This window comes from Panthera leo, chromosome B2 (genome assembly GCF_018350215.1).
Source record: "Panthera leo isolate Ple1 chromosome B2, P.leo_Ple1_pat1.1, whole genome shotgun sequence".
NCBI lineage: Eukaryota > Metazoa > Chordata > Mammalia > Carnivora > Felidae > Panthera > Panthera leo.
The window spans coordinates 48,911,399-48,934,285 of record NC_056683.1 but is presented as its reverse complement, the minus strand read 5'-3'; the positions used below and the strand labels follow the sequence as shown (position 1 = coordinate 48,934,285).

The 22,887-nt window shown below is 38.9% G+C and overlaps 1 protein-coding gene across 1 annotated transcript in view; it reads left to right on the top strand.

The window, feature by feature from the left end:
- Positions 1 to 16,599, top strand: part of PKHD1 (PKHD1 ciliary IPT domain containing fibrocystin/polyductin) — a 474,729-nt gene extending 458,130 nt beyond the window's left edge. The window contains exon 66 of the mRNA XM_042939031.1: positions 16,060 to 16,599. Within this exon, the coding sequence (XP_042794965.1) occupies positions 16,060 to 16,514 (455 nt within the window). The 3' untranslated portion in view covers positions 16,515 to 16,599. The remainder of the gene's footprint in view (positions 1 to 16,059) is intronic.
- The last annotated feature ends 6,288 nt before the right edge of the window (positions 16,600 to 22,887 follow it).

The window sequence follows — 22,887 nt, the reverse complement described above, 5'->3', positions numbered from 1 at the left end:
CTTTATGTTTGTGAATAATTGATTTATATATTTGTGTGCTCTTACATTTGGAGCATAAATGTTTACAATTGTTAGGTCTTCATGGTGGATAGACCCCTTATTTTATATATATATATTATTATATAATATTATATATATATATATATATATAATGCCCTTCTCCATCTCATCATACAGTATTTTAAAGTCTAGAATGTCTGATATAGGTAGGGCTACTCTGCTTTCTTTTGTTGACCAATAGCATAATAGGTGGTTCTCCATCCCTTACTTTCAATCTGAAGGTGTCTTTAGGTCTAAAGTGGGTCTCTTGTAAACAGCATATAGATGGATCTTGTTTTCTTATGCATTCTGTTACCCTATGTCTTTAGACTGGAGCATTGAGTCCATTGACGTTTGGAGTACTAAAAGATATGAATGTATTGCCATTATGTTGCCTGTAGAGTTGGAGTTTCTGGTGGTGTTCTCTGGTCCTTTCTAGTCTTTGTTGCTTCTGGTTTATTTTTTTTTTCCCTGTCTTTTCTCCCCTAACAGAGTCCCCCTTAAAATTTCTTGCAGGGCTGGTTCAGTGGTCATTAACTCCTTTAATTTTTGTCTGGGAAACTTTTTATCTCTCCTTCTATTTTGAATGATAGCCTTGCTGGATAAAGAATTCTTCGCTGCATATTTTTCAGATTCAGCACATTGAGTATATCCTGCCACCCCTTTTTGGTCTGCCAAGTTTCTGTAGATAGGTCTCCTGCAAACCTGATCTGTCTTCCTTTGTAGGTTAAGGACTTTTTTCCCTTGCTGCTCTCAAGATTCTCTCCTTGCCTGAGTATTTTGTGAATTTGACTATGATATGCCTTGTTGATGGTCGGTTTTTGTTGAATCTAATGGCAGTCCTCTGTGCTTCCTGGATTTTGATGTCTCTGTCTTTCCACAGGTTAAGAAAGTTTTCTGCTAAGATTTGCTCACATAACCCTTCTACCCCTTTTTCTCCCTCTTTACCTTCTGGGACCCCTATGATTCTTATGTTGTTCCTTTTTGATGAGTCACTGATTTCTCTAATTGTTAAATCATGCTCTTTTCCTTAGTCTCCCTCTTTTTTTCTGTTTCACTGTTCTCCATAAATTTGTCCTCTGTATTGCTGATTCACTGCTCTGCCTTATCCATCCTTGCTGCTGTGGCATCCATTTGAGATGGCAGCTCAGTAACAGAATTTTTTCATCCTGATTAGCTTTTATCTCTGCAGAAAGGGATTCTAATCTGTTTTCAACCCCAGCTAGTGTTTTTATTATCGTGATTCTAAATTCTGGTTCAGACATCTTGCTCGTATCTGTGTTAAGTCTCTGGCTGTCATTGCTTTCCTCTTCTTTCTTTTGGGCAAATTAATATAAAAACAATCACATAAAGGATTCTAGGGGTTTTCTGGTCTGGTTGTTGAGCTTGATAGATGAGAGAAAAAAGGGAATGGTAACAAAAGGGAAAAAAAGGAAATGTTTGAAAATTTGAAAAAAATGAATACAATGAAATAGAATAAAATGAAACATGGAAGTAAAAAAATAGAATTTGAAAAATTTACATAAAAGTAAAATATATAGTAGAAAAAAATTAACATTTTTAATAGAAATGGAAAATAAAAATATTTTACTTCTCTTTCTGTATTCAAGAATAAGAAAAGGAAAATTGAATAGATGGACCAGCAAACAGATTGCTGTACAATTGAAATACATCGGTTTCCCCTAGAAGTTGAACTATGAAGCACTTTATAGTCCATAAACTAATGAGGCAGAGAGACTTGTGTTCCTGAAGAGTGAGGTTGACCCAGTTAGGTGAGGCTTAGTGTAATGGCTCTGTTTTCCACTAGATGGCACTGACTAGCTTACTTGGTGGATTGTTGTGGTGCCTATAGGTGTGTATGTGCATGCGCAGGAGGGGTGAGAATGGCGTCACCCAGCTACCTAGTATCTAGTATCAGAATTCTGTGCTCTCCTCAACCAGCAATTGTGCATCCCTCCTTGGTATCTAGCTTCCATCCACTCCCTGCTTTTACACTGTCCGTGACCAAGCCGTCAGGTTGCCATGCAGCACCTCCCTCCTGAGTTTTATCTCAGATGCAGCTGTGTTTCCCAACCCCTCAATTTTGAGGGACTGCACATTTGACCTGCTCAGACCTTCTGGGGGAGGGTCTCACTGAGCAATGGCCGACTCCTCTGCCCACACCCAGGAACGTTTGTGGGACCATGCTGGTGCCAATGCCTAGAGACTGTGGCTGGGTGCCAGCCCACCCCAGAAAAAGTTTGCATGATCGTGTAGCAGCATCGTTTCACAAATTATGGAAAATCACAACACACGTCTGGAGCGAGGCTTTACACTTAATGTCCTTGTTTGATCACCAATGAATGTGTTTGTTAGCCCAGGTCCACTTTGTCCTTTGCCTGTGGGGAGGCCGCACAGCCTCTACCAAATATCCTCCCAGCAGGGGAACCGCCTCTCCCTGTGTGGCCCAAGGACCTTGCTCTCCATTCCTGGGGATTCACCCTTCCCACCAGCGCACCACCAGGTATCGAGCTGTGGAGTTTGACTCTGCACACCCCCTGCCTATAGAGTCTTAATGGAATTTAAACACTCTCCTTTCTTTTTTTTTTTCAGTCCCTTGTATACTCTTTCTTTTCTCTCCAGCTGCTTTTGGGCAGGAAGGATATCTTCCATACTCTCCCGCCATCCCCATCGTCTCTCTGCAAGCAAAAACAGCTCCCTGCCCTCAGTGGCTTACTCCCTGTGTTCCCCTCTCCACGCCATGTACTTGCTGAGTTCTCTGGTTCAGGTTGTGAAGATTTGAGGATTAATACAACAATCAGTTTTCTAGGCGTGCAGGATGGTTTAGTGTTATCTGGCTGTATTTCAGGGATGAGAGAAGCAACAAAGCTTCCATGCTGTTCCCCCAACTTGGCCCCTCCCAGTTCAAGGGTGGAGTACATTCTTTATGTTGCTTGTTCAGTTGTCCATCTGCCTCAGACCCTATTTAGGCTCCAAGATCCATGTGGTTATATTGAACCTTCTATGCTGAATCCAATTCATCCAACACGAAATGCAAGAAATGAAGACTGGGCTGGGAAAATATGAGCAGTGAGGGTAGTGGGAGAGTGAGGAGAGATTCACTCTTAACGTTCCCCTTGCAAAAGAAGCCAGTGAGTAGTAACCACACAAATTTAAAACAATCATAGTCACACCGTATATTTTTTGCCCAAGAAAGTTTTAGAAGACAAAGGAGGTTAAGAGTAGCTGGAAAAGTTATAGCTGACTATGGTGAACCTGAAAGGGTCCAAAACCATGTAGTCTACCTTTTCATAGATAAGTGATATATGTTCCTGTATTTTATTCCTTTTTTCTAGAAGCTTGGTAAAATCCACCAATGGAACTCTATGTGGCATAGAGGGGCAATTTGAAATCTTATGTTTCCATTTTAATGGGGACTCAGCAATAAGGTGGAGGTAGAGGGGAGACATGCCAATTCATATGTTTTGATATTCACTAGTCTTCCTTCCCTAAAACCCAAACTTTCAGCTGAATGCCTTAGGACACATATCTGCTATAAATTCATTTTTTATCTAATTTGTCTGAGATCTAAGCTTCCTGTGGTGTTCTGAGATCAAAGGATCTGATTCCTTCTGATGTCAGCACTGACATATAATGTGTGCTGACTTAGTTCTGTCTATAACCTCACAGTGGGAGGCGGCCAGCCTCCCTGGGCACCTTTACACAGTGCACTTTCATTTTGGCTAGGGAGCCTGTCAGGTATATTGCTGATTGGAGCTTCCATGTAAATAATTCATGGGAGATTTTTAAATGTTTTGGGCCTACAAAGGAAAGATACACTTGTGTTAGTCTTTTATGAATAGATGCTGACTTGAAGAACAAGGGGGAACAGATTCCCAATGACGATCTTTCAAAAACATGATACCAATATCTTTAATGGGTTGAAAATAGGTGACGTGTTGTGTTTGATTCCTCTTCTATGAAGTGGTATTGGTTTTACCAAAGAATAAAAATTCAAAGCCCTGTTTTTCCTTTAATAAATTGTCAGGTAGGAGCAAACTTAATATTCTTGTTCTTTGGTTAGTTGCTCATCTCAATACACTATGTCTTTTCCTCCTAGTGGGAGCAGTAATTATGGAGATGACCCCAAGCTCAGTACTTGGCATAGGACTGGGCATAATAGGGAGATAAGTTGATGGCACAAAAAGTTCCCTCCTGGTAGGAACTCAACATCCCAATAGGAAGACGAGGCTGTCATACAAAGGAAGGTGACCAATGATAGAAAGAGTTGCCCAAGTCAAATGAGAAACTCCAGTCAGCAAGTATTGAGGCATACATCAATATAGTATGAGTTAAACTGACTGAGCCACCCAGGTCCCCTAAAATTGTTTTTTAAGTCGAACCATAATACCTTAATGTTTATAAGAAATAGATTGATACACCTCTCTACACACAATGTGTTGTGACAATAAGGAGTGCATGAGTTAGGAAGTATTTTCTGAAGGAAGTGAGGCATTTGGGGAGATGAATAAAAGGCAGAAAATGCTGAAGGATAAGATGAAATGTTATTTCAGGCTTCGGGTGTTTTTTAAGGTAATTCTTACAGGTGGGAGCTGTGGTGATTAGGGGAATGAGTTCAGACTTTTGGGCTCAGAGGAGGATGCAGTCAGAGACTAAGCACTATGTGTACATAAAGTACTTAAAAGAATTGGACTTGAACATTCAGCTATATGGACTGTAAGATGTCAGAGTTATAAATAAGTATACTTTTTGAAAACAATGCTTGTAATGTTTAAACTAGTAGGTACAGGGCCAACATGGTGGAGGAGTAGGGGGATCCATACGTCCTGCGTCTCTCAAACAAAGAAGTGTAGAAGCCAAAGGAATTTGAACACCAGAGCCTGGGAGGAAAAGAGACTGAATCTAATAGGAAGAAAACGGGAAAGCTGGAAAAAAGATAGGGGGTAACTGCGAACTGGGGGTGATAAAAAAATAAAGGCTGCACTGGCACAGAGGGGAGGGACCCCCTTCTGCAGAGAGGCAAAGGGAAGAGAAAGAACGGCTAGAGAGGTGCGGGACCATAGCTGGACAGGAGAAAGACCTCAGACTGAGACTGAGAGGGATACAATCTCTAGCTGCAGGGCTTACTTCGGACTGGGGCCAGCTCCCTGTTTGCACACCTGGGGAGGAGGGGAGCCAGCCCTTGGTGTGTTAGTAGGTCAGAGGCTCAATATGCAACTGGAGAAAGTGGTTCCCTCCCTAGAGGGCTGCACGACAGCACCAAACCTGCCTGCGTCCAGGGCTCAGTCTGCAGGAGGAAAAGGCAGCCATCTCCCTGGAGGACTGTGGGAAAAGACAAAGCCTGCCTGCATCCACCACCCCATGGACTCGCGGTGAGGGCAGAGGCTCTCAGTCAACAGTAAGAGAAGGCGGTTCTCCCTGAAGTGCTGTGGCACAAAGCCACCGGGACCACACATCCCCACACTGAGAGATGCTTCCCCAGGGCCAGAGTGCATGGAGCGGGACTTTGAATCCTAGCCAAGCGCAGGGTCAGGGGAGTTGGTGGAGAAGGACTGCCCTGTCTGCACCCACAGCACAGTGAGGACAACTTAAACAGAGTCCACCGGGTCTGGTTCCGTGGAGAAGAGACTAGGAGATCACCATTCCCTGCCCCCCACGGCCAAGGCCGGGCCTCAGGGATCACTCCCAGGGCCCATAGTGGAGGTGGGTTCAGAAAACGCCAAACCGTGCCCCTTTGAGCTGGGTAACTGCATATCCACTGGAACAGCACACGCTGTGGACAGCTACTACCTACAAACACTGCAGCATTGGCTGGATTAACTATTCTCCTTCCCCCCTTTTCTCCGCCTTATCTCTTCCTTCCCTGAGGCTGGTTACTCTTGTTATTGGTTTGTCTAAACAGACATATTTAATCCAGTCTCTTGATAGATGCTCTACACCTTGATATTTACACTCCTTTCTCTCTTTCTCTGGAATAATCAAGCCATATAATTTCTCTGTTTGGGTAACTTTATCTTCGTTTTGTTTTCCCTGCCTCCTTCTTTATTTTCCTTTTTCTCTCTCTGGATTAAGCGTCTTAGTCTCTCTGCCTAGTCAATGTTTATTTTTCTATTTCCCCACTCCTGTCATTTCTCTCTTTGTATGTGCTCTTCCATTAGCACCGCCTCCACCCTGTTCTTTACTTGTAGTCAGTGTTCTTGTTTTTTTTCTTTTTTTTGTTTTTAGTCTTTAGGTTTTTATTTGTTTGTGTGTTTGTATGTTTTTGTCTCCTGTTTGTCTATCAGTTTTTCCTTTACAGGGCTTCTCCAAGGAACAAATCAAAGCACACCTGGAGGGCCCAAAACATCACTACAAGTAGGCAAATAAAATAACCAAAGTCACAAGAACAGAGAGCAAGTAACAATCCCTGAAAAAACACCTCCTGAAGGGCCAGGCCCTGGACAGTGTATGACCTTCCTTTAATAGTGCTCGCAAGTGCAGAGCACACAAGCTTTAAAAATGCATAAGGGACAGAAAACTAGCCAAAATGACGAAACGGACTAATTCTCCTCAAAAGAAACTCCAGGAAGTAGCAACAGCTAACGAATGATCAAAACCAATTTAAGCAAGTGCTTGCTTCGGCAGCACATATACTAAAACCAATTTAAGCAACAAAACTGAACAAGAACTTAGAATAATAGTCATAAAATTAATTGCTGGTCTTGAAAAAAGCACAGAGGACAGCAGAGAATCTATTGCTACAGAGATCAAGGGACTAAAAAATAGTCATGATGAATTAACAAATGCTATAAATGAGGTGCAAAATAAAATGGAGGCAGCCACAGTGGGGATTGAAGAGGCAGAGGGGAGAATAGGTGAATTAGAAGACAAATTTATGGAAAAAGAGGAATCTGAGAAAAATATAAAAAAATCCAGGAGTGTGAGGGGAGAATTAGAGAACTAATTGATGCCATCAAATGGAACAATATCCGTATCATAGGAATTCCAGAAGAAAAGGAGAGAAAGGGGCTGAAGGTGTACTTGAACAAATCATAGCTGAGAACTTCCCCAATCTGGGTAAGGAAACAGGCATTGAAATACAAGAGGCACAGAGAACTCCCTTTAGACGGAACTTGAATCGATCTTCTGTAAAACATATCATAATGAAACTGGCAAAATACAAGGATAAAGAGAATTCTGAAAGCAACTAGGGATAAAAGGACCCTAACATACAAAGGTAGACACATAAGGGTAGTAGAAGACCTATCTACTGAAACTTGGCAGGCCAGAAAGGAATGGCAGGAAATCTTGAACATGATGAACAGAAAAAAATTTGCAGCCAAGAATCCTTTATCCAGCAAGTCTGTCATTCAGAATAGAAGGAGAGATAAAGGTTTTCCCAAACAAACAAAAACTTAAGGAATTCATCACCACTAAACTAGCCCTACAAGAGATCCTAAGGGTGACTCTGTGAGGGAAATGTTGCAAGGACCACAAAGTACCAGAGACACCACTACAAGCATGAAACCTACAGACTCACAATGACTCAAGCCCCATATCTTTCCATAATAACACTGAAGGTAAATGGACTAAATGCTCCAACTAAAAGACAGAGGTATCAGAATGGATTAAAAAAAATAAGACCCAACTATTCGCTGTCTACAAGACACTCATTTTAGACCTGAGGACAGCTTCAGATTGAAAGGGGGGGCGCCTGGTGGCTCAGTCAGTTAATTGTCCAACTTAAGCTCAGGTCATGATCTCACGGTCCATGGGTCCGAGCCCCGCGTCGGGCTCTGTGCTGACTGCTCAGAGCCTAGAGCCTGTTTCAGATTCTGTGTCTCCCTCTCTCTCTGACCCTCCCCCGTTCATGCTCTGTCTCCCTCTGTCGCAAAAATAAATAACGGTAAAAAAAATTAAAAAAAAAAAAAAGAAAGGGAGGGGTGGAGAACTATCATGCTACTGGAAGTCAGAAGAAAGCTAGAGTAACCATACTAATATCAGACAAACTAGACTTTAAAGGCTATAGGAAGAGATGAAGAAGGGCATTATATATTAACTACAGGGCCTATCCATCAGGAGGAGCTAACAATTATAAATGTCTATTCACTGCATTTGAAAGCACCCAAATGTATAAAGCAATCACAAATATAAGGAACCTTATTGATAACAATGTGGTAATTGCAGGAGACTTAATACTCTATTTACAACAATGGATAGAACCTCTAGACAGAGAATAAAGAAACAAGGGCTCTGAAGTATATATTGGAATAGATGGACTTGACAGACATATTTAGAACTGTGCATCCCAAAGCAACAGAATATACTTTCTTCTTGAGTGCACATGGAACATTCTCCAAGACAGATTACATACTGGGTCACAAAACAGCCCTTCATAAGCCTTCATAAGTATAAAAGAATTGAGATCATACCATGCACACTTTCACAACACAATGCTAGGACTTGAAATCAACCACAGGAAAAAGTCTGGAAAACCTCCAAAATCATGGAGGTTAAAGAACACCCTACTAAAGAATGAATTGGTCACCAGGCAATTAGAGAAGAAATTTAAAAATATATGGTAACAAATGAAAATACAACAATCCACTTTGGGATGTAGCAAAGGCAGTCCTGAGAGGAACATATATTGCAATGAAGGCCTATGTCAAGAAACAAGAAAAATCCCATACAAAATCTAACAGCACACCTAAGGAACTAGAAGCAGAACAGCAAAGACACCCAAAACCCAGCTGAAGAAATGATAAAGATCAGAGCAGAAATAAACAATATAGAATCTAAAATGAAACCAAGAGTTGTTTCGAAAAAAATAAAATTGATAAACCTCTAGTCAGGCTTCTCAAAAAGAAAAGGGAGAAGACCCAAAAAAATAAAAACATGAATGAAAATGGAATTACTACAACCAATCCCTCAGGAATACAAGCAATTATCAGGGAATACTATGAAAAATTATATGCCAACAAACTGGACAACCTGGAAGAAATGGACAAATTCCTAAGCACCCAAACACTACCAACACTCAAATGGAAAGAAATAGAAAACTTGAACAGACCCATAACCAGCGAAGAAATTGAATCAGTTATCAAAAATCTCCCAACAAATAAGAGTCCCGGACCAGATAACTTCCCTGGGGAATTCTACCAGACATTTAAAGCAGAGATAATACCTATCCTACTCAAGCTGTTCCAAAATATAGCAAGGGAAGGAAAACTTCCAGACTTATTCTATGAAGCCAGCATTACTTTGATTCCCAAACCAGACAGAGACCCAGCAAAAAACAGAACTACAGCCAATATCCCTGATGAATATGGATGCAAAAATTCTCAACAAGATGCTAGCAAATTGACCTCAACAGCATATGAAAAGAATTATTCACCATGATCAAGTGGGATTCATTCCTGGGCTGCAGGGCTGGTTCAACATTCGCAAATCAATCAACGTGATGCATCACATTAATAAAAGAAAAGATAAGAACCATATGATCTTGTCAATCTGCAGAAAAGCATTTGACAAAATTCAGCCTCCTTTCTTAATAAAAACCCTCGAGAAAGTCGGGATAGAAGGAACATACTTAAACATCATAAAAGCCATTTACAAAAGGCCAACAGCTAATATCATGCTCAATGGGGAAAAACTGAGAGCTTTCCCCCTGAGATCAGGAACACGACAGGGATGTCCACTCTCACCGCTGTTGTTTCACACAGTGTTGGAAGTCCTAGCCTCAGCAATCAGACAACAGAAGGAAACCAAAGGCATCAAAGTTGGCAAAGATGAAGTCAAACTGTCACCTTTCACAGATGACATGATATTCTACATGGAAAACCTGACATACTCCACCAAAAGCCTGCTAGAACTGATACGTGAATTCAGCAAAGTCACAGGGTACAAAATTAATGTAGAGAAATCGGTTGCATTTTTATATACCAATAATGAAGCAACAGAAAGAGAAATAAAGAAACTGATCCCATTCACAATTGCACCAAGAATCATAAAATGCCTAGGAATAAACCTAACCAAAGATGTAAAAGATCTGTATGCTGAAAAGTATAGAAAGCTTATGAGGGAAAGTGAAGAAGATACAAAGAAATGGAAAACATTCCGTGCTCATGGATTGGAAGAATAAATATTGTTAAAATGTCAATACTATCCAAAGCAATCTGCACACTTAATGCAATCCCAATCAAAATTGCACCAGCTTTCTTCTCAAAGCTAGAACAAGCAATCCTAAAATTTGTATGGAACCACAAAAGACCCCGAATAGCCAAAGCAATACTGAAGAAGAAAACCAAAGTGGGAGGCATCACATTCCCAGACTTTAGCCTCTACTACAAAGCTGTAATCATCAAGACCGTATGGTATTGGCACAAAAACAGACACATGGGCCAATGGAATAGAATAGAGACCCCAGAACTGGACCCACAAATGTATGGCCAACTAATCTTTGACAAAGCAGGAAAGAGTATCCAATGGGAAAAAAAAAGACAGTCTCTTTAACAAATGGTGCTGGGAGAACTGGACAGCAACGTGCAGAAGAATGAAACTAGACCACTTTCTTACACCAGTCACACAAATAAACTCAAAATGGATGAAGGACCTGAATGTAAGGACACCATCAAAACCCTAGAGGAGAAAGCAGGAAAAAACCTCTTTTGACCTCAGCCACAGCAATTTCTTACTTGACACATCTCCAAAGGCAAGGGAATTAAAGGCAAAAATGAACTATTGGGACCTCATCAAGATAAAAAGCTTCTGCACTGCAAAGGAAACAATCAACAAAACTAAAAGGCAACCAATGAAATGGGAGGAGATATTTGCAAATGACATATCGGACAAAGGGTAGTATCCAAAATCTATAAAGAACTCACCAAACTCCACACCCAAGAAACAAATAATCCAGTGAAGAAATGGGCAGAAGACATGAATAGACACTTCTCTAAAGAAGAGGTCCAGATGGCCAACAGACACATGAAAAGATGCTCAATGTCACTCTTCATCAGGAAATACAAATCAAAACCACACTGAGATATCACCTCACGCCAGTCAGAGTGGATTAAATGAACAAATCAGAAAACTACAGATGCTGGAGAGGATGTGGAGAAACGGGAACCCTCTTGCACTGTTGATGGGAATGCAAACTGGTACAGCTGCTCTGGAAAACAGTGTGGAGGGTCCTCAAAAAGTTAAAAATAGATCTACCCTCTGACCCAGCAATAGCACTGCTAGGAATTTACCCAAGGGATACAGGAGTGCTGATGTATAGGGGCACTTGTACCCCCATGTTTATAGCAGCACTTTCAACAATAGCCAAATTATGGAAAGAGTCTAAATGTCCATCAAGTGATGATTGGATAAAGAAGTTGTGATTTATATATACAATGGAATACTACGTGGCAATGAGAAAGAATGAAATACGGCCTTTTGTAGCAACGTGGATGGAAATGAAGAGTATTATGCTAAGTGAAATAAGACAGGCAGAGAAAGACAGATACCATATGTGGATCCTGAGAAACTTGACAGAAGACCATGGAGGAGGGTAAGGGAAAAAAAGTTTACAGGGAGTGAAGGATGCAAACCATAAGAGACTCTTAATAACCAAGAATAACCTGAGGGTTGATGGGGGTGGGAGGGAGGGGAAGTGGATGATGGGCATTGAGGAAGGCACCTGTTGGGATGAGCACTGGGTGTTGTATGGAAACCAATATGACAATAAATTTCATATTAAAAAATAATAAATAGTATCAAATATATAAATGCTTAGAGCTAAATTTAGCAGTAGATGTGTAAAACCTCTACACTGAAAACTACATAACATGGCTGAGAGAAGATCTAAATAAATAGAGAGATATACCATCTTCATGGATTTGAAATCCTGATATGGTTAAGATGTCAATATCCCCCAAACTGATCTACCAATCTCAGTAAAAATCACAGAAGGTTAAAATAATGAATAAACTAGTATGTACATTAAATTTCCATGAAATACTCCTATGAATGATTCTGTTGTTCCTTCCTCAAGTCATCCTCATTGTCATCATCATCATCACTTTCATTATCATCATCACAATAACAGAACTGCAACACAAGAGTTTAGCTTTATAGGGCCCCTCTTAGGTTACAAGGTGCTAAAAGATGTTGTAACTCATATGCTTTCATGACAGCATTATGATATAGTAGACCAAATTATCCCATATTGCTAACAAGAAAACTGCAATTCAAAGGTCCAATTACTTTTTCTACTAAACCCAGAACCCAGAACTATTGAACCATAGGTTCAATAGTTTGTCCTATTCCAAAACTTGAATTCTTATCACATGTCCTGAGCATGTGAGCGCATACACGTGTACACACATGCGCGTGTATGCACACACTATGAACACTAGCCAGAATGTGAACTTAAGGACTTTGTTACTGTGACATGACTTTACAGATACCTAGTCCGAAAAAGCTTCCCACTTTCTTAAACATTCCTTTAGCAGAAAAGGAAACTAATATCAGTGTTTAGTTAACAATGAAATAATTTCTATAAAAGATGAAAACAAAGTAAGAGCAAGCCCATGTTTTCAAAAAAGCTATAATTTCTTGGGGGAAATATAAAATATATTCACATCCTTATATTTATAGTATTCATTCAAGAAAAATTCATTAGCCCCTATAACTACCAGGAAGTTGGATAACCACCAGTGGTAATACAGCCTGACAGGAATATTTTTATTTTCAATTGGTTTGTATCTTTATGTGCACCTACAAATGTTTTGTGTTTTCTTCTGATGCAATAGAGATACACTGTTTTGCTTTCCCTAGATTACAAGATGTCTTCTGTCATAGAATCTCTGAGAATAGTTCTGAAGTCCTTGATGCATACCTAGACGTTCAATAAATACTAACCTTCCCTTCCACTACCACTGTTATAACTTGTACTCAGAATCTGTCTATTCTTCTCTTCAACATATTTGACTCTGGCCTATTGTTCTTTATTATATCTTGCTCAGACTATTTCAGTAGCCTTTCAAATGACCTCCTTCTTTCCCTCACAGTTCATTTTCTTCTCATAGAAAGCCTGTTCTTCCCATGATGAAAATAAGATGTCACTTCCCTACTCTAAAATCACCTCCCCATCTTCTATGAAATAAATCCATACTCCTTAGTAGAGTTTTCAAGAGCCTTTATTTATTTATTGCCTCTATCAAGTATTATTACTTTTTTTTCTTTTAACACTCCCCACACCACAGGCACATCTATATACACAACCTCAGTTCTCAGTGTCTTGACCTATTTTTTTTTTTTTTTGCTTCCTGTCTTTGCATATGCCAAAGCGTATACTGGAATATCTTCCCACAATATTATCCCTCAAAACCAAGTCATCTCCTTTGTGAAGTCTTCCTAATCTTTCAGGCAGTAAGTATAAAGTAATTCTTCTTTTGTCTTTCCTAGTATTTTCCCTAGACACTTGCTATCACACTTATTACCAGGGTCTCACCTTAATCAGCTTAGAGATCTGTTTCCTGGAGAGCAGGGGAGAAATTCCCAGGAGCTTCTAGTAGGACCTAGTACAGGCTCCATCCATGCATATTCTAGTTTCTGTCTGTCCCCACTACTGGAGCATAAACTGCAGGCTATCAGGACTGTGTCTTGTTCACTGGTGTATTTCTAGGCCTATCATATAGCAGGTGCTCAGAAAACAATGAATGAATGAATGAATGAATGAATGAACTAATAAGCTAGTGAGAAAATAGATGAATTCTACAATGAAGAATCTCTGGAGGCTGAGAATGATTCCTCCTACAATGTAGTTGGAGCACCTGAAAGGGACAGCATGATTGAAAAAGGGTAAAGAAAGACAAAGGTAGAATTTGAGAAGAATTTAACAAGTTCATTCTTTTGAGATATTGAATCTGAGGCAATTTTGAAACTTATGAATGAAAATGTTTCAAACCTTCAGCAACCAGATATTTGGCAAATAAATGCAAATCTAAGAGCCGACATTTAAGAAAATGGGTGAGAATGGAATGTATATACAAATTTAGGCAAACTTGGGAAAAAAGACACTCCCAAGTTAGACATCTGGGGTCTCTCTTGTTGATGGTGCATATTTGTTTATTTTAAGGTGAATTTGTATAATATATCCATCTGTGTGAGATAAAGATATTCAAAAGGCTATTAATTTAGGATACATTTTATTAAGGTAAAACATAGACAAAGTAAAAAATTATATGAATGGAATCATATTAAGTAATTATGTTAAATGGTAAAGACCATGCTAGCTAAGTTTGAATCTTGTGTCTACACTTGGAGGCTTTGTGACTTCGGACAAGCAACTCAACCCTCCATACCTGTTTTTCCATCTGTAAAATGAGGACAATAATGGGACTAGCCTCATGGAGTGGCTATGAGGATTCAGTGAGTGAATGGGCATAAAGCATTAAGAACAGTGCCTGGCAAGAATGAGTACTGAGTACTAGCAATTTGAATTATGATGATTATTATTTATCTAATCTTCACTACATCATAGATTCTGGTTAGTGCTTAGCATGATTCATCTTATTTAACCTTCAAACAATTCTATGAGGTAGATACTATCAATTTAGCTGTTATACAGATAGGAAACAGGCACACAGAGGGTAAGTACAGTCTGCACATATATTCAGCAAGTAAGGGACCAAGCAGGAAATCTAACCATACTTGTTTGATTCTAAGCTTGCATTCTTTGTTCCTTTGCTATGTCACTTCTAGAGGCCATCTTTCACATATTTAATACCATAAACAACTGTTTTGGTAGGTTTCATTTAACTGTATTTAGCTCTATCTAGCTCTAGTTCATCATCATTTACTTATTCTCTAAGTAATATGATAGTTAGCTCATTCACTTATGGCATGATCATATTTTAAAGGCTAGAAGTGTTATTGCTTATATAATACATCCTTCAAAGAATTGGGACAAATTAGGGCAAAAGTGCCCAGATCATCTGTTACCATGGCTAGTACCAATGTTGTACTCTTCGGAGTTGAAGATTAATTCTGTTGAATGGCGGGGTGGGGGGGGGGGAGGTGGAAGTACAAATGAAATGTCAAGGGAAGAAAACTATAATTAAATTAAGACTTTTAAAATGAAATACATTTTAGTAAACTGTTAAGTAGCACCTGAGAGTAATATGAAATTCTACAACCGAGGTCCAGAGAGGCTAAGAGACATGATGAAACTCACAGAGCCAGCTAGCAGGGAAGAGAGACTTAAACATTTATTTTGGGACCCCAGTCTAGTGCTCCTTCTCTCCTTCCACTATTATATAACCATACGTGTACACACTCATATGGATACATGTTTATTGATATGTTTGTATTATCTCTACATACGTTTATATTCATGTTTTATAAAATCAAAGATATTCAGATTGTGAATTTGTCATAAAAGCCAGTGTTAGGTAAGACTGGCTTTTAGAGCTCAAATTTCTTAATACAAATGGGAGTTGGCATGCTTGGTAAGGCCTGACTGTGGTCTGGTTTTGGGATTTAAGACATTGTGCTTAGAAGGAGAAATCCTTGATGACTTATCTAGATCATAAAAAGTATTTTCCTGGGAAGTGATATTATCAAATTTTTATTAAATAATATTAATTATAAATTGGGCATGGGATACAGTGAGTTTTTTTAAAAAAATATTTGTTTTGAGAGCAAGAAAGAGAGAGCATGTGCACATGAGTGGGGGACGGGCAGAGACAGATACTCCCAAGCAGGATCTGTGCTGACAACATGGATCCCAATAAGTGGGCTCAATCCCATGAGCCAAAATCTAGAGTCAGACACTTAATTGACTGAGCCACCCAGGCACCCCTGCGGTGTTTGTTTGTTTGTTTTGTTTTAAGGAAGAAAAATATATATTTCTAAAAGTATTTGCAAATCAATAAGCTGATACAACCTAATCTTTAATCAACAGCATCTTTTCAGGAATGTTAATATATAAAGTGATGGTTCTCAACTGATTTGAGAACTAAATCCAAGTCTCCCCCTACATCTTTTCTCTCACAGATAAGAAGATGAAGGTGATGGTGGACAAATTGAACCAGCTCCCCCACCAGTCACTGAATGGAGTGTCCAGAAGGAAGGTCAGCCACCGTGCTGTCCAGAAGGAGGCTGGCCGCCAAGAAGAGGCTGTTGCTCCTGCTCTTGGTCTTACCAGCGTCCCATCCCAGGGGCACACGTGTGCTCCAGGCTCTCTTGCTCAGCAGGTATACCTGCAAGAGACTGGGAACTGGAGGGAGGCCCAAGAACAGTTGGTCAGATACCAGCTGGCAGGCCAAGATCAGCAGTTACTGCTCTGCCCAGACTTCAGACAAGAGAGGCAGCAATTACAGGGGCAGAGCCAACTGGGCAAGGAAAGAGGCAGTGTGGGGCTTTCTCAAGAGAACAAAGATTCTTGTGGTGCTACTCAGGCATTCTCTCTTCAATCAGTTCACCCAGAAACTATTCAGGAACAGTTGTGATAGGTGCACGATAATTCATGTTCTTAGGGGCTTTGTTGAGAGTTTAATTAAGGGCAAAGATATAAAAACAATCTGGGGAAGGGAATTGTCCATGGACCAAAGTTATATATATATTTTAAGTAGTTCTTTCTGTTAGTAGCTGGGTCAAATTTACAACAGAATAAAACTATTTGGGGAGACCAGAGATAACCAAGTGCCCAAGCAGATTATTAGTGAACTCATTTTTCAGAGCACTGATTTTTGGAGAAGATAATGTGTACAGCTGCCCAATGAAGGAGGGAAGACCTTGTGTCATGGCAGCCTCTCTAGACTGTGTTCTAAGGGTTCTAATTAAGGCCAGAGTGGAAGGTCAACTCATACCAAGTTGGGGAAGGATGCTAAAGGCAATTTCACCTAATTCATACATTCACAGAGGGCTCATCAGTGTTCAAACAAAAGGACACTTTAGGCAGCCTGATTGTGTCCTTGGCTCTGGATCCAGAAGGCTTTATGCTCCAAGAGAGTAAAGCAAAGATAGCTGAGGTGAGAAGAATTTCCAGAAACAACCTGTTCTCAGCTGTTCCTAAAATATAAACCAGGATTTTCTAATCTCTGAAAGATTCAGAGGCCTTCTTATGTTTGAATTAGAACAGAGGAAGGAAACATACTCTTCTATTGCAGAATTTTCAATAATGATGCCCTGTAACTAATCCCATAGTGGGTACTGGCAGAAAGTCATCATCTCCAAGGCATCAATGGGAAAATATCTTTGTACCGTGAGGAATATTCTCAGCCTTTTGTCTATTCTTTAGATGTATTATAGAGATTTCAAGCCTTAAAGCTGCTCGGAAAAGAAGATGACGCTGTATTAGATTCTGAGGGAGAAACAATTAGGTATCAAGATTGATGTTCATCAAGAAACTGGAATCCAAGTAATCTGTGTTTAAGAAGGGCATTGATGGGAAATCTGTTCTATAGAAAGTTACTCTGGAGGCATAAACTGTCTTTCTGCAGGGTAAGTCCTTTTTGTATTTTGTTTGGGCACTAATAGTGTTCAAAAACATAACAAAGAAGAAATAACTTGATGAACTTAGGCAGACTATGCCTCCTCCAGTTTAATTAGTCCCAGCTATAACCTTTTTTTGTAGCTTCCTGATCTCTGAGGTTACTCCTATTTGCATTCTTTGGTAGATACATTGAGTTGTCAGAGATCTGCAATATTTTGTACAAAAACAATTCAGAAGTTAAGACTTTTGAGAATTTTAAAATGATATTCTTAGCACTACTGCTTTGGGTTTGTCTACACATTCTCCCTTTCATTCCAGTGACTTCTTTTATCACCACAAATTCCAGCCCAAATTTATTTCCTGAGCTCTATAACATATAGTTAGCTGCCTACTGAGGACTCCCACTAGGTTATCTCACAGACACTGAGAAGTTAAGATGGCCTTAAAACATACTCCTCCTTTTCATGCCTGCCCTAATGCAACACACAGCTCATTGCACTCAGACTAGATATCTGGAAGTCAACCAGGACTCCTTGTTCTATCTCATCCTTCTCAGTCAGCTACCACTGGTTATTTCTACTCCTTTACCCACATCCCAACCTTTACTAGCTTCTTATCAATCATCCATGTGCCACAAGATTAATCTTTCTGGAAAGCAAGTGTGATCCTATCCCTCCGTTTAGGAATAACCATAATTAATCTATCAAAGCTCCCTTAGCCATGCTTGGAATCCCTCAGGCCAAAATGGACTCTTTGGGCCAGAACAGTGGCCAGAAATATCCAGAGTAACTAGCAGGGCTCTAGCATATGGCATGGAATCTTAGAGTCTAGTTAGAATCCTTTAACCCATAATTAAGCCAGTCCTCTTTTTCTCCTCAGAAAACGGAACAATTAGCTCTTGGTTCATTTATGTCTGGAGATGAGCTAGTTACATAAAGCACCACTATTGGCCAAACCTAAACTTATTCAGACCATTAACATGGCTAGTTCAAAAAATATTTGCCGGCAGCAACAACCTTACTCTTTACTGAAATAAATAATTGAAAAGTGTCATGTTCCTCTGTTATTTCAAAGAATCTCTTCTTGCTTCCCATTTCTGATTTTTTATATATGGTGGCTTCTTTTCCCCCAAGATAGTAAACAAATTAAAATTCTAAAGAGTTCAAAAATATTTGCAAATATTTCTGGATATTAAAACTGAGAGGGAAGGATAATGAGAGATAAGGTAGTTTCCACAATCTGTGAAGTTTTAGGGATTGTGTTCAGAGAAGGTACCAGAGACAGAATTTCATGTCTCTCAGAGTGACAGGCTGAGCCAGTCTGACCACAATTGTATCTTGCAGATTTGTCCATATTGTTGCCCAGTGAGGCTACTGAGAACCAAAAGGCCCAGACCTTTCAAAGATTAGTTAATAGCTCCCTTCCATCTCACAGTCTAAGGCTAAATGTATGAAATCACTATACATTGAAATGTATGCAAACTGTATGCAAAAATGAATATGGGGAAATTGAATGTAAATCACATGCAAATATTATTCATCCAAGCTTCTATAAAACCGTACATGTCAATAACAGTAAAGGATTTTAATTAATTCTGTCATTTAAAATTCATGCATTTATTCCATATTTTGTTTCCAGGATTTATAATGTATTCAGTGTCAATTTTGAAGGAGCTATAAGCAGAAGGAATTACTCTACTGAGTGTAGAACACAGTTGATTTCAACCTATGTGATAGCACTCTGATTAACTGCAGATATATTTGAGAGATGAATCACATTTCCTGAATGTAATCTTTTAAAAGGGATAAATCACTTTCATAAAATTAAATGAAGTCTAATTGGTAGAATATGGAGATTTGCGTGTTTACAAATATTCTTCTAACATTTGTTATATTTATACATGAAAAAAGACCAGGGTTCTCTTTGCTTAGAACAACTCAAGAAGAGACCATCAATCTGGTCTCTTTTGAGACAGAAGATTCATTTAATGCATTTGGAAGACTTTCTAGAATTTACTGGGTTTTGAAGAATCATTTTTCTCTTTTATTTCAGTATCAAAATGATCATTCATTTATTATCACCATATATTTTATTTCAATATTAGTAGTTGTAACAAGGGGAAAGAGACTCAATCTCCTTTTGAAAAATGTGGGAAATGGCCACTTGTCTCTACATTGTATAGATGAAGGAACAGTCATTACTAAACTCTTGCAATGGTCCAGACAAAGTTGGAAATTTGTTTGGACTGTATCTGATTTTAAGATTTCCTCAACTTTAATGGCACATCTGTCCAGTAGAATGATGTAGAAAATTATTCAAGCTATACTATTAGGGTAAAAAAAATATAAAATTGCAAAATAATGTGTTTATTATGCTTTTACCTCTAGTTTGTTAATGTATAGAAAAATTATGGAAAGGAAACCAATAAAGTTTTGAAAAAAAAATAGTTACCTTTAGGGAATGGAGCAGTAATATGGGTAGATTTTCACCTCAAATTTTTTATCTTTTTGTATTTCAATGTTTTTATAGGACCTATTACTACCAAAACAAATTAAAAAAAAATATTTTCTGCAACTTATGATTGATTAGAGGCTAGCAATCTCTTTAATTTTCATCCAAGAGAACTTGCTGATATAAAATGCATTTAGTTCTGGATGGAGGACTTACATATATATAGGCGAAGATAAAGAGGGTAGAGAGTGTAAGATGAATGGACCAGAAAGAGAGGCCAAAGAGGAATGAAAGGAAAAGGTAAAGTCTCCAGCTTGGGAAAGGAATGTTTCTTGGTGGACAGTGATTAGAGTGCTAACAAATCTGTGTTCTCACCAGAATATCCCTGGAATGTCATACAGGGCATGCAACCTAGGATCCCATCTATGTGAGGGACCTATAAAGAAAATTTGTGTATGGCTACAGACTTGGCATTTCTCAATCAGATTCAATTATAAAAGAGCCACCTTCCCATCACGCATATGGAGGAAATACTGGGGAAGCAAACACTCACCCTAAGTCAAGGGCAGACACAACACAATGCCCACAGTACTGAGAAGTGCCTACCATGGGTTGTATGTTTCTCTCCCTTGGATCAGTGCCATACTGTGTACTTCTTCTAGCCCAGCTCCATAAGAACCTATTCTAAACCCACACCACATGGTATTAAGACCTTGAACACAAAGGACTGACTCTTGAAAGCATCTATCAAAGCACACTTATTTGGCAGATTTCATAGATTCAGTTTTGTGATAGAGCCTTAAGTTAAAAGACTGTGAGTTTTAATTTGCAAATCATGAGTATGGTCTGAGAAATCAGATGCTCCAAAATTTTCTTAAGTTTGGGGATAAATAAATAATCCTGTAAGGGCACCTGGGTGGCTCAATTGGTTAAGTGTCTGACTTCGGCTCAAGTCATGATCTCATGGCTTGTGAGTTCAAGCCCCATGTCAGGCTCTGTGCTGACAGCTCAGAGCCTGGAACCTGCTTCAGATTGTGTGTCTCCCTCTCTCTCTCTGCCCCTCTCCCACTCACACTGTCTCTCTCTCTCTCTCTCAAAAATAAATATTTAAAAAAAATCTTGTGTGCTTATCTATAGTTTAGACAACTCTAGAAGATATATAAATTTAGGCTGTAAGTCTAGTAATACCAAATTTTCTCTTTAGTATTATTTTCTACATATCTTCATTCTGTTCCCAAGGATGTTACTACCTCAATTATCAGCTCTCTTTTCAATGTCATCAATCTCTCCTCATCTACTGGATTATTCCCATGACTATCCAACATGGTTAAGTAGACCCCACTTAAAAAAAATAAAGTTTCTTTGATGCTATAGACCCCTCCAGTTCTCTTTCTCATTTTTCTACTATTCCAGCAAAATTGTTTAAAAGATTTTTATTCACATATTCCATTATTTCCTTATTTTTCATTCATACTGCCAGGCACTCCAGAATGTTTTCTGACCCATCTACAGAACAGAGACTACTCTTGTGGTAATCACCAGTGACTTCCATACTGTCATTTCTAAAGAACAATTCTTTATCTTCATTTTACGTGACATCTCAGGAGCACCTAACCCAACCTTTCTCTTCCTCTTTCTTGAACCACTTTCCTCTTGGCCTTTGTAATGGTTCCACTCATTGATTCTCTCTTATGTCACTGAATATACCTTCTCAGTAAGCAGTAAAGTGAAGGCTCAAACCTGGGTTTCTGATCCAAAATCTTGTTATCCCCTAAAAAGAAAATCCAGTTGAGCCTTTCCAGTCTTTTGACTTATAGAACTGAGAACTAATATGTGGCTAACTAGGAAGTATCTTTTCTGAGCCAATTTGTCTTAGAAATGGTTTTCAGATATGTAAGACAACTTGGCTGAGTATAAAAATATGTGAATCACAACCTTTGCTTTGCAAAATGTGGAACTATCATTCCAATATTTTCTGACTTTAGTGTTTTCGAGGAGATATCAGAAACCAATCTGAGTTTTGTTTCTATCTAAGAATGGGTAGAAGACAATAAGATCTCTCCACATTATTTTAAACACTTTGAAAATTCTCCCCATAGGTGTTTTTTTTTTTTTTTAATATTCGCAATAACACTGAAAATAGAGGATAATAATATTTGAAATAAGGGAAGAAAGTTTCATAGGGAATGAAAACTTAAGTGAGACTTAGGAAAATAGACAGGGTTTAAATAACTTAAAAAGATGACATTATAGGTAGGGAGAAATATATAAATTTAACTGGAACAGTTACTTATCCCTGTATCATGGATTGTTCAGTGAATGAATTAATGCTGTTGAACAGAGGAAATAACGTGAATGAATAATTTATGACCATTTGAAACACGAAATGATATAAAAAACATGGTAGAAGTGATTTCAACTTAGACTGGGCTAGATGGAAGGATACTCACCATATATGAAGAGATTAGGCATTAGGGAAAAAATGATTACTTAGAAAAAATATCAGTAAATATTATAATCATTTCAGTATCCTACTGTGTTTAGATTTTTTAGATATAATTTATTGTCAAATTGGCTTACATAAAACACTCAGTTCTCATCCCAAGAAGTGCCCTCTTCAATGCCCATCATCCACTTTTCCCTCTCCTTCACCCCCATGAACCCTCAGTTTGTTCTCTGTATTTAAGAGTCTCTTATGGTTTCCCTTCACCCCTCTCTGTTGCACTGTTGGTGGGAATGCAAACTGGTGCAGCCACCCTGGAAAACAGTGTGTAGGTTCCTCTGTTGAGATTTTTTAAGACGTGGTTAAATGCTACTTTCCTACTTGGATATATAGCTATATAAATTATATAAATTCCAAGTATTGGGCCAACATGGCAGAGAAGTAGGGGGATCCATACTTCCCACGTCTCTCGAAGTGCTGAAGCCAAAGGACT